This window comes from Nicotiana sylvestris, chromosome 5, assembly GCF_000393655.2.
Source record: "Nicotiana sylvestris chromosome 5, ASM39365v2, whole genome shotgun sequence".
Classification (NCBI taxonomy): domain Eukaryota; kingdom Viridiplantae; phylum Streptophyta; class Magnoliopsida; order Solanales; family Solanaceae; genus Nicotiana; species Nicotiana sylvestris.
The window spans coordinates 83,880,280-83,895,187 of record NC_091061.1 but is presented as its reverse complement, the minus strand read 5'-3'; the positions used below and the strand labels follow the sequence as shown (position 1 = coordinate 83,895,187).

Here is a 14,908-nt window from a genome sequence, read left to right as displayed (position 1 = left end):
ATATACTGATTCATCAAAATGGCAATCAGAAAATCTTGCCGTAAATAAATCTCCAGTCATCGGCTCTAGATATTTTATAATTGAAGCAGATTCATATCCAACATATATCCCCAACCTTCTTTGAGGACCCATCTTTGTGCGTTGTGGTGGAGCAATTGGAACATATATCGCACAACCAAAGATCCTAAGATGAGAAATATTTGGCTCCTGACCAAAAGCCAATTGCAATGGGGAGACTTTATGATAACTTGTGGGCCTTATCCGCACAAGTGATGCTGCGTGCAAAATAGCATGACCCCATACTGAAATGGGAAGTTTTGTTCTCATAAGCATTGGTCTAGCAATTAATTGGAGGCGTTTGATCAATGATTCTGCTAGACCATTTTGTGTATGAACATGAGCAACCGGATGCTCAATTGTTATCCCAGTTGAAATACAATAATCATTAAAGGCTTGGGATGTAAACTCACCAGCATTATCAAGACGGATTGTCTTAATTGCATAATCTGGAAATTGTGCTCTTAGCTTTATTATTTGAGCCAACAATCTCGCAAATGCCATATTGCGAGTTGATAGTAAGCACACATGTGACCATCTTGTAGATGCATCTATCAAAACCATATAATATTTGAATGGTCCACATGGAGGGTGAATGGGCCCACATATATCACCTTGTATACGTTCCAGAAATGCAGGGGATTCCATCCTAACTTTAATAGTTGGGTCTAATAATTAATTTTCCTTGAGAACATGCAGCACAAGAGAATTCCTTAAATTGAAGAATTTTCTGATTCTTCATTGCATGTCCATGTGAATTCTCAATTATTTTACGCATCATATTAGAACCAGGATGGCCCAACCGGTCATGCCAAATAATAAAATTATCTTGATTAGTAAACTTCTTGTTTACTACGGCATGTGTTTCAATCCTGCTAATACTTGTGTAGTATAAGCCGGAGGAAAAAGCGGGTAACATTTCAAGCACATATTTCTTACCGGACGTTATTGTAGTAATATAAAGATATTCAATCTTTTCATCATTTGTAGTCTCAATATGATAGCCATTTTGGCGAATATCTTTGAAACTTAATAAGTTTCTTTGAGATTTACTACAATATAGTGCTTCATCAATAGCCAAATTTGTTCCTCCTGGTAGTAATAAATTGGCTCTTCCAGAACCTTCAATTAATCTTGTACTACCGGATATTGTATTAACATTCGCTTCTTTCATTACCAAATAAGAGAAATATCTCTTATCTTTTAAAATAGTGTGTGTTGTAGCACTATCCAGAAGACATATATCATCTTTATTAATCTTGAGTCCAACTGAAGACTGTGGAATTTTCATATTCTTCATAAAAAAGACAAATAATACATCATAAGAAATATGAAAGACAAGCAAAAAAAATATTAAGAAATACATTAGAAATATAGAAACTAGCAATACAGATGCATTAGGAAAATACACTCAAGAAAAAATAAACTAGTTGCAAACATAAACATAACAACTTTTATAACTTCATTCCCCAGTAAGATGATTCATTCTTCAGTCAATATCCTCAAAGAAGTCTCCAACTTCTAAATGAGTAATATTTGTTAGGCCTTCAAAATCATCATCTTTATATGCAGGATGTGCCTTAGAATCATATTTATTTGAGGGACCTGCTTCATCATTATTATTTTGAAAGGTCAAGTGTGCCTTCACATTATTTTCTTTTTTCTTGAGGGAGGCTTGATAAAGTTTGACAAAATGTTCTGGCGTACGACAAATGCGCGCCCAATGACCTCTCATACCACATCGGTGACACATACTAGCTTTACCTTTTGAATGATTAATTTGAGAACCCTTATTGTTCTCCAATTTATTTCCACCATAATGACGATAATTATTTCGCCCCCTGCCACGTTCACGTTTATGACCATGTCCACGACCACGGTAATTATTTTGTTTTCTTTCAAACTTATCATATGTTGCTACAGCATTCACTTCCGGAAATGGAGCTGACCCAGTAGGACGGGCTTCATGATTTTTCATTAATAGAGTATTATTCTGCTCAGCCACAAGTAGGCATGTGATTAACTCAGAATATTTCTTAAAACCTTTTTCACGGTATTGTTGTTGTAGCACCACATTTGAAGCGTGAAAAGTAGAAAATGTTTTTTCCAATAAGTCCTCATCTGTGATAGTGTCTCCACATAATTTTAATAGAGAACTTACTTTAAAGATAGCAGAATTATACTCACTTACAGTTTTAAAGTCTTGCAACCTTAAATGTATCCACTCATACCGAGCTTTTGGTAATACCGTAAGTTTTAGGTGGTCATATCGATCCTTCAAATTAATCCATAATTCAAGTGGATCTTTTACTGTTAAATATTCAGTTTTTAACCCTTCATGTAAATGATGGCGAAGGAAAATCATGGCTTTCACTTTATCCTGATTTGATGCTTCATTTCCTTGTATAATCGTATTTCCAAGACCTTTAGCGTCGAGGTGAATTTCAGCATCAAGGACCCATGATAAATAGTTCTTCCCGGTGATGTCAAGTGCCACAAATTCAAGTTTTGATAAATTTGACATAGTGAAAACTATCATAAAAGATGAATAAGTTAGAGAAATAATTATAATAATAAACAATTAATGAAACAAATCGATTAAGGTAAAAGAAATAAAAATAAAGCTATATCATGTTAGCAATCTACTATTTCATTTTATTCATGCCATAAAATAGAAACTATATATTGTTTCATTTCACTTTATATTATTGATATATATATATATATATATATGTTAATAGAATTTAACGTTTTATTAGTTGCAGTGACTAGATAATGTATACACTACATACATATGCATACATTTTTTTTAATGGTATTGTGTCAGGTGTGAAAAACAACATGATAAACAAAAATATGAAAAAGGGAACAACAACATGAATGATGTAAATTATCAAAAATTGCAAAGAAAAATTTAGGTTGTAAGAATTAAGCATATGATATATGTACTGCCATAAATAAAATGATTATAATGATACATACCTCAATAAAATATGGCTCAACTTAGCTGGAGTTAAGAATAAAATTAGAGCTTCGTGCTGATAACGTGTTATAAAATAAAAGCAATTTAGTAAAACATGAACAAGAAATAGAGATAGAGAGAATGAAGAGATTTTCTTCTTCAATTGTGTATTTTTCCTATCTATTACAAGGCCTTTATATAGGCATAAAAAGTGAAGAAAATATGTCATGAAATATGTCATTGAACATACAAATTATGTCATTGAATATGTCATTAAGCATTTTAGATGAAGATCATGGAAGAAGAGTAGACATCCACCATAATGTGATATTCATCATAACACAATCAAATTTTTGAGCCTATTATACAAGCAACCAATGCAGTTATATTTTTGAAATGACAATAATGCCCTTGGTCGACCTCCTCTTCTCTCTTCTATATAATAGAAAATGTATTGGCTCTCGGTGCTATTCATTTTTTTGACTCTTCCTATTTTATACGGGTTTTTTTTTTTTTAAAGTTTCCATCTTCTCCTCCTTATAAGAAATTACGCGCCCTTTCTACTTTCTCGAAAACAAAAAATAAAATAAAACAAAATAATGCAAGAAGAAACTACTTACTCCACCACTCAACATGAATTCTTAATTACCGTTTATTAGATTTTAACATTGGTTGCTTTGCCTCATAAAGCGGAGCCATTACTCACAAAAGAGAAGAAATGAAAAAACCAAACAAAAGTGGGGAAATGGCAGAGTGAACAACGTAACATGGAAATGTCCCCCCCCCCCCCCCCCCAACACCAAATAAATATATATATTAATGATGCCTGGTGGTGAAAATTGTCGTACCAGCCCGTTGACTGCCACCATCAAGACTCGTCGGAGACCAGTGGATTTTGTCGAATACGCAGAGGAAAATGGCAATGGAAAAGTTGATTTTACCGCACAAAACCTCCACCAGCTTGGTCATCATCAGCATAGAACTAGAACGGTTTCCCTAATAAGATATATGAGACCAGGAAGATATCTGGGCCGTTGGATTTTTGGAGCATTATTGTTATTAATGGTTTCAACCATGTTTGTGAAGATTATGCTGATACACTTCTTTCTTAGAGTCAATGCCACGATGAGTTCCCGTGATTTCTTGCAACTTCCACGTACTTCTCTTGAAGTACGAGACCTCATGCATGCTAAGGTTAATTTCCATTTTCTTTGTTGTCAAAATATTCAAATTTATGATTATATTTTCCCCACCGTTATCAAATGCATGCATAAAAGAAAAAAGAGGAAATCTTTTACATTAATATTGTATCTCTATATATGTTTGAATGATATTGTACTCATTATGGATTATGCTCGATGTCTCTCCTCAGAATAGTGAAATCTGGATGAACCCTGGAACTGATAAGTATTATAAATGCATTGCTCGACCAATTAAAGAGATAAGTATGTATACTTAAAAGTACTTAAATATTTTGGCTTTGCTTATTGAATTTTACACCTTTTCATTTATGCGATTTCTGTAAGTTGTGAAACTCCCTCAGGAGACAAAACTATCAGCAATGGTTATATTCTAGTTCATGCAAATGGCGGATTAAACCAAATGAGAACCGGGGTAAGACTTTATTGCCAGCTTTAAGTTTAATTATAGGTTTTGGCTTTTGAGTTATTGGTGCTTCTATATGAGTTATAGGTAATATACTTTACACAATATGTGTGTTTTAAATTAACTATTGCTAACCATCTGCATTGAGCATAATTATGACCAAGAAAAGAGGATAGATAACCTGCAGCTACAACCAGTCATATTAGAGCTCTTAAAATTAAAATTCTTTGTACAGTGAATATAAATCAATTTCATCTTTTATTTATTTATAGTCCGCACCTGGGTGCTTTTTATCCGTAAGTTCTAATATCCGTGAGTCGAGAGTGAAAATCAATTAAATCAACTGTATGAGTAGTACTTTTGAAGTGAAAAAAGCTCAAAAGTGGTAAATTATAGCCTATTGAGTTTTATCATGAATTATTCAGAGGATAAATAGTTTAGAACTTTCTAAGCTAATTAATCCGCATACATACTGATTTTTTCATGCATACACGAATGAAGTGTAGACTTTGATGCAAGCTAATAGGTTAAAAAAATCTATCATTTGACAATATTTATAACTTAAATCCTTTAGTGAAAATTAGTAATAGCTCATGTTTTTGCTAAACTTTGTTGCAGATAAGCGATATGGTAGCGGTAGCAAAACTAATGAATGCCAGCTTGGTTGTTCCCTTGTTAGATCACAAATCCTTTTGGACAGATCCTAGGTGAAAAATTAATGTACTTCCAATATTCTACTGCATCTCAAATGAAGAGAATTGCATGCATCTTACCACTGATCCTTTTTTTTACAGTGAATTCAAAGATATATTTAACAGGAAGCATTTCATAAGAGCTTTGGAAGATGACATTGAAGTACTGGAGTCTCTTCCTCCAAGTCTTGCAAATGTGAAACCTCTTATGAAGGCACCTGTTTCTTGGTCAAAGGCACGCTTCAGATAAATTAAATATGGATGGTGTGTTTCTGCTTGGCTGATATATATCTAAAGTAACAATTGTTGGTTTTGTGCAGGCCAGTTACTACAACAGAGAGATTCTGAAGCTATTGAAGAGACACAAAGTAATAGAATTCACTCATACTGATTCACGACTCGCTAACAATGCCATCCCAGATTTTATCCAAAAACTCCGCTGCCATGCCATGTATGAAGCACTTCGTTTTACTGAGGAAATTGAACAACTTGGAAAAAAGTTAGTAAACAGACTCTGGGAAAATGGTGAACCGTATATAGCTCTCCATTTGAGGTACAAAAACAAGAATCTTGAAAATTCACACCCCTCCATCTTTTCCATTTTATATGATACTCTTTTCTGTCTAGTTAGTCTATTCCAAGAAGAGTGACACATTTCTACTCTTTGGAAACTCTTTAACTGTGCTCTTATAGCCATAGAAATGTCATGACACCTTTAAGAGCACAAGTTGTAAGGGTACATATATACTATCGATCTTCGTTAGTAACTAGAGAGTTACATTCATGACAGATATGAGAAAGATATGCTGGCTTTCACAGGCTGCAATCACAACCTTACCAGAAAGGAATCTGAGGATCTTCGAAAATTAAGGTACAAAACCAAGCACTGGAAAGAGAAAAGGATAAATGGAACAGAAAAGCGGCTACAAGGGGGGTGCCCAATGACACCTCGAGAGGCTGCCTTGTTTCTCGAGGCAATGGGATATCCATCCAACACTAAAATCTGCATAGTTGCAGGAGAGATTTTTGGCCAAAATGGATTGAAGGTTCTTCAAGAAAGGTACCCAAATATATATTCCCATTCCAATTTGGCAACAGAGCAAGAGTTGGAACCTTTTATGCAAAGGCATAATCAGCTTGCTGCACTAGACTATATTATAGCTCTTCACAGTGATGTTTTCCTCTACACCTATGACGGGAATATGGCCAAAGCTGTTCGTGGTCATCGTCTATTTGAAGGCTTTCGGAAAACCATCAATCCTGACAAGTACGTAAAATCAATGGTCAATTCGTACAATTTATTTTCTTGCTTGCCTGTGCTATAGTTAAATAGTTTTGTTCACTTGTTTTCTGTTCTTTCTTTGACATGTTAGACTTCTTTCAGGAAAAATATTGTTAGACTTATTGATGAAATGGACAACAAGAAGCTAACTTGGGAAGAATTTGCGACTCAAGTTAGGGGCTTACATGTAAACAGGACAGGAGCACCAAATGCTAGAGTTGTTGGTGATTCACCAAAATTGGAGGAAAATTTCTATGCAAATCCTTTCCCTGGTTGTGTTTGTCCAAGACCAGAAGAGAAGAGCAAATGACTGCTGAGGTATTAGAAACAATAGAAGGCAATATAAGCCTAATTGCTTATAGGCTTCCAATGGCTAAATTTTGCAATCTCAGTCGCAGATGGAGAAGTCTGATGAGTAAGTTTCTCCTCCGCCGCACAGAGCCAAAGACCAGTTAACTCGGAGCCATATCGGATTTATTGTATATATCATACTCAGCTTGCTGATTCTTCACTAATTGAACATTTAGAACGGGGAAAATCCATAAAAAAATCAAGTACAATTACTCAATAGATAGATGCTTATACAAATCAAGTTTACATATAAGCCATCAGATTATTTAAGCATGTATAAATTTTGCCAAGGTGGAGATTTGTTGAAGTTTGGCAAAATGCCAAAGTCCCACATTGGTTGGGAGTTAAGTTTGGAGGGGATTTTTCCCCTATAAAAGAAGGCCTAATGTTTAGGATTGAGACACACCTCTCATTTGCCTTCTCATCTGTTTAAGGCATTTGTATCTTCTCTCTTTAGTATTATTTCACTTGTATTTTTGGAGTGGAATAAAATATTGGTTGTGTCCGAGGAGTAGGCAAAATTAGCCGAACCTCGTAAATTCTGGTGTTCCCTTTATTGTTGCTTTATTGTCTTATTTATTATTTGGTGGCTGTCATAATTTTTGGTATAGTAGTTGTGACTTATTCACACTATATACATTTGGCTTCCGCAACAATTGGTATCAGAGCCAAGGTACTGTCTAAGTATGCTCTGTGGTTGCAGCATAGTCTGATCTTCCACATCAGAAAAGATTTATCTTGGTAACTGAGTCAAGGTTCTGTCTGAGTATGCTCTGTGGTTGCAGCTTAGTCTGATCTTCCACACCAGAAAGGAAATAATCTTGATTTGTGTCGTCAGCTATTAAATAATATTTGTGTCAAAGATGGGAGACAATAAACAAGAAGAATCTACATCAAGTGTCAACAATACGTCATCATTGGCATCTTCGCTTATGACAAGAATTGTGTCAAATGCGAAATTTGCGGTAGAAATTTTTGACGGGTCCGGACATTTTGGGATGTGGCAAGGCGAGGTTCTAGATGTCCTTTTTCAACAAGGGCTAGATCTGGCCATTGAAGAAAAGAAACCAGATGTTATTGGAGAAGAAGATTGGAGAATTATCAACCGTGTTGCTTGCGGTACCATTCGATCCTACCTTGCTAGAGAGCAGAAATATCCATACACAAAGGAAACTTCTGCAAGTAAATTATGGAAAGCACTGGAGGATAAATTTTTGAAGAAAAACAGTCAAAATAAATTGTACATGAAGAAGAGACTGTTTCACTTCACCTATGTTCCTGGTACCACGATGAATGAACATATCACCAGTTTCAATAAGTTGGTCACAGATTTGCAAAATATGGATACAACTTATGATGATGGTGACTTGGCCTTGATGTTGTTGGCGTCACTTCCTGATGAGTACGAGCACCTTGAAACTACTCTACTCCATGGAAATGACGAAATTTCTCTCAGAGAAGTTTGTTCGGCTTTGTACAGCTATGAACAAAGAAAGGGAGATAAACAAAAGGGCGGAGAAGGAAAAGCACTGGTTGTGAGGGGTCGTCCTCAAAATCAAATGAGGACAAAGAAAGGAAGATCCAAGTCAAGATCTAGACCCAGCAAAGATGAATGTGCCTTTTGTCGAGAAAAGGGACACCAGAAGAAAGACTGTCCGAAGTTGAAGAATAAGGCCAAACATAACAATGGAAAGGCCATTATGGATTCAAATGTAGCTGATTGTGATGATTCAGACTTCTCATTAGTTACAACAGAGTCATTAACATCATCAGACATATGGTTGATGGACTCGGCTTGTAGCCATCATATGTGTCCCAACAGGGACTGGTTTGTGGAATTTCAAGAAGGAGAATATGGAGTCATCCACACAGCGGATAACAGCCCTCTTACCTCATATGGCATTGGTTCAATACGATTAAGGAACCATGATGGAATGATCAGAACATTAACAGATGTTCGATATGTACCGGATTTGAAGAAGAATCTCATCTCTGTGGGAGCCCTAGAATCAAAAGGGTTCAAAATCATTGCAGAAAATGGAGTGATGAGAGTATGCTCCGGTGCACTAGTGGTAATGAAGGCCAATCGGAAGAAAAATAATATGTACCGTTATCGCGGTAGTACAGTTATTGGGACAGCGACAGTAACATCCAGTAACGAAAAAGAGGCAGGAGCAACCAGGCTATGGTACATGCACTTGGGACATGCTGGACGTAAATCCTTGAAAACTTTATCAGATCAAGGATTGTTAAAAGAAGTAAAGGCTTGCAACTTGGAGTTTTGCGAGCATTGTGTCAAAGGGAAGCAGACAAGGGTTAAATTTGGTACAACAATCCATAATACTAAAAGGTATTTTGGATTATGTACACTCTGACGTTTGGGGTCCTTCCAAAACACCTTCATTGGGTGGGAAGCACTATTTTGTAACCTTTGTTGATGATTTTTCCCGAAGAGTGTGGGTGTATACAATAAAGAGCAAAGATAAAGTGTTGGGAATTTTTCTCAAATGGAAAATGATGGTGGAGAATCAAACAGGCAGGAGGATCAAGTGTATTCGCACAGACAATGGAGGTGAATACAAAAATGATCATTTCAATAAGGTTTGTGAAAATGATGGCATCGTCCGACACTTCACTGTCAAACATACACCACAACAGAATGAAGTGGCAGAACGTATGAACCGGACCTTGCTGGAGAAGGTACGGTGTATGTTGTCCAATCCTGGCTTGGGCAAAGAATTTTGGGCTGAGGCAGTTACATATGCATGCCACCTCATTAATCGTCTACCATCTGCTGCTATTGATGGCAAGACACCATTTGAAAAATGGTATAGAAAGCCTGCTGTAGATTATGACTCTTTGCACATATTTGGCTCAACTGCATATTATCATGTGATAGAATCAAAATTGGATCCAAGGGCAAAGAAGGCTATTTTTATGGGGATTACTTCTGGAGTCAAAGGATATCGCTTATGGTGTCCTATGACAAAGAAAGTAATATTCAGCAGGGATGTTACCTTTGATGAATCTGCTATGGTAAATAAGGTAAAAGAAGATACCAAACAAAATGAGGGTGCTTCTAAGCAGGTGGAGTTTGAGGGAAAATTTATTTTTCCTACACAAGAAGCAGAGGAGGAAACAAATGAAGATTATCCCCTGGAAGAAAAGCCAGTATAGAGGGAGATTCCAACTCACGAACCTCAACAACAACTTGAATCAATAGCAACCAGCAGGCCAAAAAGAACAATAACGAAACCTGTTCGTCTCATAGAGACGGTTGCTTGTGCAACCTCAATTGTAGCTGATGATGTTCCTACTACTTATAAAGACGCTGTCCAAAGTTCAGAAGAAGATAAGTGGAGGATTGCCATGAATGATGAAATACAGTCCCTTCATCAGAATCATACATGGAGATTGGCCAATCTCCCGAAGGGAAAGAAAGCAATTGGGTGCAAATGGGTATTTGCAAAGAAGGAAGGATTTCCTAACCAAGTAGATGTTCGCTACAAAGCAAGATTGGTGGCCAAAGGATATGCTCAAAAGGAGGGAATTGATTACAATGAAGTGTTTTCTCCAGTTGTAAAACATTCCTCCATTAGAATTATGTTGGCTTTGGTAGCACAATTGGATTTGGAACTAGTTCAGATGGATGTAAAAACTGCGTTTTTACATGGAAACTTGGAGGAGGAAATCTACATGACTCAGCCAGAAGGATTCAAAGTTGCTGGAAAAGAAAATATGGTGTGCAAACTTGAAAAATCGTTGTACGGATTGAAACAATCTTCTAGACAATGGTACAAGCGATTTGACGAGTTTATGTTGCGGCAAGGGTACAAGAGAAGCAAATACGATCATTGTGTGTATTTGCACAAGCTTAAAGATGGTTCCTTTGTATATCTTCTCCTATATGTTGATGATATGTTGATAGCTTCCAAGAATTCGGAAGAAATTGATAAGTTGAAGATTCAACTGAAGAAGGAGTTCGAGATGAAGGATTTGGGTGAGGCAAAGAAAATTCTTGGCATGGAGATAATTAGAGATAGACGTTCAAAGAAACTCTGTTTATCTCAAAAGGAATATTTGAAGAGAGTACTTCAACGTTTTGGCATAGATGACAAGACTAAGCCAGTTAGTACTCCACTTGCTTCCCATTTTAAGCTAAGTACTACTATGTCGCCAATGGATGAAGCTGAACGAGAGTATATGTCAAAGGTACCATACGCAAATGTTGTTGGTAGCTTGATGTATGCAATGGTTTGCACAAGGCCTGACATTTCACAAGCTGTTGGAGTTATTAGCAGATATATGCACAATCCAGGGAAGGAGCATTGGCAAGCTGTGAAGTGGATTCTACGGTATATTCATAATACTGTAGATGTCGGGTTAGTTTTTGAGCAGGAAGACAATCAGTCTGTAGTTGGATATTGTGACTCAGATTTTGCGGGTGATCTGGACAAACGAAGATCAACTACTGGTTATGTGTTTACTTTTGCAAAGGCACCAGTTAGTTGGAAGTCTACTTGCAGTCAACAGTTGCTTTGTCTACAACAGAGGCAGAGTACATGGCTATTACAGAGGCTGTGAAGGAGGCAATTTGGCTTCAGGGGTTGCTAAAAGAGCTTGGTGTTGGACAAAAAAGTATCACTATTTTTTGTGATAGTCAAAGTGCTATTCAATTAGCAAAGAACCAAGTTTATCATGCAAGGACGAAACACATTGATGTTCGATATCATTTCATACGAGAAATCATAGAAGAATGTGGAGTCATGGTGAAGAAAATTTATACTACAGAGAATCCTACTAATATGCTGACAAAAGTGGTGATTGCGGTCAAGTTTCAACGTTGTTTGGATTTGATCAACATTGTTGAACACTGAAGATTGAAGATGAAGACACAACCAAAATTTGTTATTGAGAGAAAATTGAAGATGTGAAATTTTGCCAAGGTGGAGATTTGTTGAATTTGGCAAATCTCACATCGGTGGTTTAACCATTTGGTAGGGAATTTTTCCCTATAAAAGGAGGCTTAATGTTTAGGATTTTGATACACCTCTCATTTGTCTTCTTATCTTTTTAAGGCATTTGTATCTTCTCTCTTTAGTATTATTTCACTTGTATTTTTGGAGTGAAATAAAATATTGGTTGTGTCCGAGAAAGTAGACAAAATTGGCCGAACCTCGTAAATTCTGGTGTTCCTTTTATTGTTGCTTTATTATCTTATTTATTATTTGGTGGCTGTCATAATTTTTGGTATAATAGTTGTGACTCATTCACACCATATACATTTGGCTTCCGCAACATGCAGGAGTTCAGGTAATCATTTGGTATTTCATCGTCACCTTGGATGAAGCTATGTACAAAACCATTTTGTTCTTTACTATATGCAATTCAATCTGCCTTGAATTCCTGGTTGAATTATGGGGCGAAGGATGACACTCTCAGTCCTCAGATAGTTCAGTACCCTCTAAATTTCAGGACACAATAGCAGTGCAGCACAGGTGCAAAACGAAAGACAAAGAAAATACTCTATTGATGACTCATCTTTCTGGTGAACTAATGTGCCCTGCTCTGTATAGAAATCATTTCTAATAAATTATCCAGTTGGTCATACCAATCAAGGAAAAGACTTGAGAAAGGGAGAACAAATAGAAACAGCTAAAGGAAAGTTCTGCTATTTCTGCGCAAAAGAGAATCACATCTTATACCATACAGGCATAACTGTAGAAGAGTTTCATAATCATAACCTGTGCAATTTATTCCAAAAAAGCTGGATTGAAGAGTCAGCTATTCAACATTTTCCTAGCCTTCGGATAACTGGAATGTTGTGCAATCCGTCCTTTCAAATTTCCCTGCAGGAAATTTTTTCATGGCAAATCTACAAGGATTTTTAAGTTGTAACATAAACATTTTACTTCCCTTTGAACTTTTCTTTCGTAGTCAAACAAACAATTACAAGAACATTACTTTTCTTGTCTTTGCTTTACTCCATATTTCTTAAGAACACATTTTCTCTTTCCTCTTTAGACATTCAAAATGAAACCTAACAAAACAAAGTAGTAAAAGGTTTCTGAGCAATTGCTTCTTTCTGCGGCAGAAGTCAAAATTAAAACATCCTTATAACAGAAAAGAAAGTCATAATTAAAACATACTGAATGAATTTCATTTTTGCTATTTTTTGTACAGTTTGTTTTTATTTCTCATATACTAATCAAGCAATCAACTACTCCTCAATCCCAAACTGATTAGGTTCAGTTATATGATTATTTCATTCTAGTAGTAACTGAAATAGTACTAACTGAAACGACTTTAAAGACGAGTGGGGCTTTTTAACCCTCGTCCTTATTCCTACATTGATATACAAGTCCTAACTAGATTATAAGGACTCCCGACAAAAATAACAAAAATAAACTAAAGAGTTAATCACCACTATTTGGTATCACTTATATGCGGAAGTAAACCCCAGTAGTAACCATACAAGACCGATATACACGATCCACCACAATAAAATCACCATCAGCACCAGGTGTACATACAGGAACAACATGAATATCAAGAGAAGTAGAGAACAACGAGGCATATCCAAATAAGGGGTAAAATATGATGACACATATGAATAGATAGTCCCTGGATCAAACAATACAGAAGCATCTCTACGACAAACCGAAACAATACATATGATCACAGTTTCTGAGGCCACCGCCTTGGGTCTACTCGAAAAAGCATAGCAACGAGCCTGACCACCACCGATCTAGGAATCCATAACGGGATTCAATTGTTTCTAGGAATCCTAGGTAAAAACAATTTGTTTTTACCCTAATTGCACAATGTAATTGCGGAGGAAGGGAATTCAATTGAACTCCTTCCTTACTTTAGCTCCGCCATTTTATATGGACCCTTTATTTTTATTATTATGTCTTAGTCTTATTCTTAGTTAAGTTCACATTAAATCCGCGAGGTTATTACATTGTCAACTTGTAGCACATTCATCAGAATAGTGATTTGGAGGTCTACATATGTATGGCAAAACCATCTCAGTCAACCTATCTTCGTTTTATCGTCTACGTTTTATATGTAACTGCAATATAGAAGAGTAAAGTTGAATTTTTCGTACGTTAGATAGACATCGACGAAATTCATAAACGAATTACCTGAGACGGGCGAGGCAAAAAAGCGGTGATGAAAGATGTAGCGCCGGTGGCCGATGTCGACAAAAAAACAACGGAAAAGGGTTCAAAATACCCTAAACTATTAAAAAAGATTTAAAAATAACCTTCGTTCACCTATTGGGCTAAACATACCCCTCGATTCACCTTTTTGGTTCAGTTATGTTATTTGACCATTAGGTCAATACTGAATTAAAAATAATTACTTAAAAAAAATTGCAAAATATTTTTGTTATTTTAAACTAATGCACCAGTAGTCAACTAATTTAGTAAAGTTTCTTTTCTTCTTTTTTCCAGTTTTTAAAAAAAATATTTTTTTCAATTTTTTTAGAGCATTTTTTTTGTAAAAACTGAAAAAAATTGTAAAAACAGAAAAAAATAATTATTTTTAACAGAAATATTTTCGTTTTTTAAAAATTGAAAAATATTTTCAATAAAATAATTATTTTTAATTCAGCATTGACCTAAAGGTTAAAGGACATACGTGAACCAAAAAGGTGGATCTGGAGGGATATTTTTAGCCCAATAAATGGATGAAGGGTATTTTTTAAAACTTTTTTAATAGTTTAGGGGCATTTTGAACCCTTTTCCGAAAAAACAAAAAGGGAAAAAGGTAGAACCAATTAAACAAAATTATACTCCTCCATTTACCTTAACACCCTTTAAGAGGAAAAGCTAACCCCATTAACTTAAAGGGTAAATTAGGAATAATAGAAAAAGTTCTTTTTCCTCCCACGAAGATTGTCTTAAAAAGTTTAGTGTAAACACCGGTTGGGTAAGTATTTACCGTATTTAC

General features: G+C 35.8%; 2 protein-coding genes across 2 annotated transcripts; one reads left to right on the top strand and one right to left on the bottom strand.

Annotated features, from left to right (window-relative positions):
* Positions 1 to 1,316: 1,316 nt before the first annotated feature.
* LOC138891095 (uncharacterized) lies at positions 1,317 to 3,168 on the bottom strand. The gene is made up of 2 exons (XM_070174065.1): positions 3,040 to 3,168; positions 1,317 to 2,589 (listed from the first exon to the last, which is right to left on the bottom strand). The coding sequence occupies exon 2, from the start codon at positions 2,579 to 2,581 to the stop codon at positions 1,547 to 1,549; it is 1,035 nt and encodes a 344-aa protein (XP_070030166.1). The 5' UTR covers positions 2,582 to 2,589; positions 3,040 to 3,168; the 3' UTR covers positions 1,317 to 1,546.
* Positions 3,169 to 3,829: 661 nt separating this feature from the next.
* Positions 3,830 to 7,228, top strand: LOC104246516 (O-fucosyltransferase 19-like). Its single transcript, XM_009802328.2, has 8 exons — positions 3,830 to 4,213; positions 4,392 to 4,464; positions 4,563 to 4,633; positions 5,243 to 5,331; positions 5,419 to 5,551; positions 5,637 to 5,869; positions 6,107 to 6,583; positions 6,701 to 7,228. Exons 1-8 carry the CDS (start codon positions 3,839 to 3,841, stop codon positions 6,906 to 6,908), a joined length of 1,659 nt encoding a protein of 552 aa, XP_009800630.1. The 5' UTR covers positions 3,830 to 3,838; the 3' UTR covers positions 6,909 to 7,228.
* The last annotated feature ends 7,680 nt before the right edge of the window (positions 7,229 to 14,908 follow it).

Bases quoted from the DNA above. Each gene is read 5' to 3' on its own strand.
- LOC104246516 (XM_009802328.2), top strand. From the start codon at position 3,839: ATGATGCCTGGTGGTGAAAATTGTCGTACCAGCCCGTTGACTGCCACC. The intron at 4,634-5,242 runs GTAAGACTTTAT...ACTTTGTTGCAG, and splicing joins TAAACCAAATGAGAACCGGG to ATAAGCGATATGGTAGCGGT. The intron at 5,870-6,106 runs GTACAAAAACAA...CATTCATGACAG, and splicing joins TATATAGCTCTCCATTTGAG to ATATGAGAAAGATATGCTGG.
- LOC138891095 (XM_070174065.1), bottom strand. From the start codon at position 2,581: ATGTCAAATTTATCAAAACTTGAATTTGTGGCACTTGACATCACCGGG.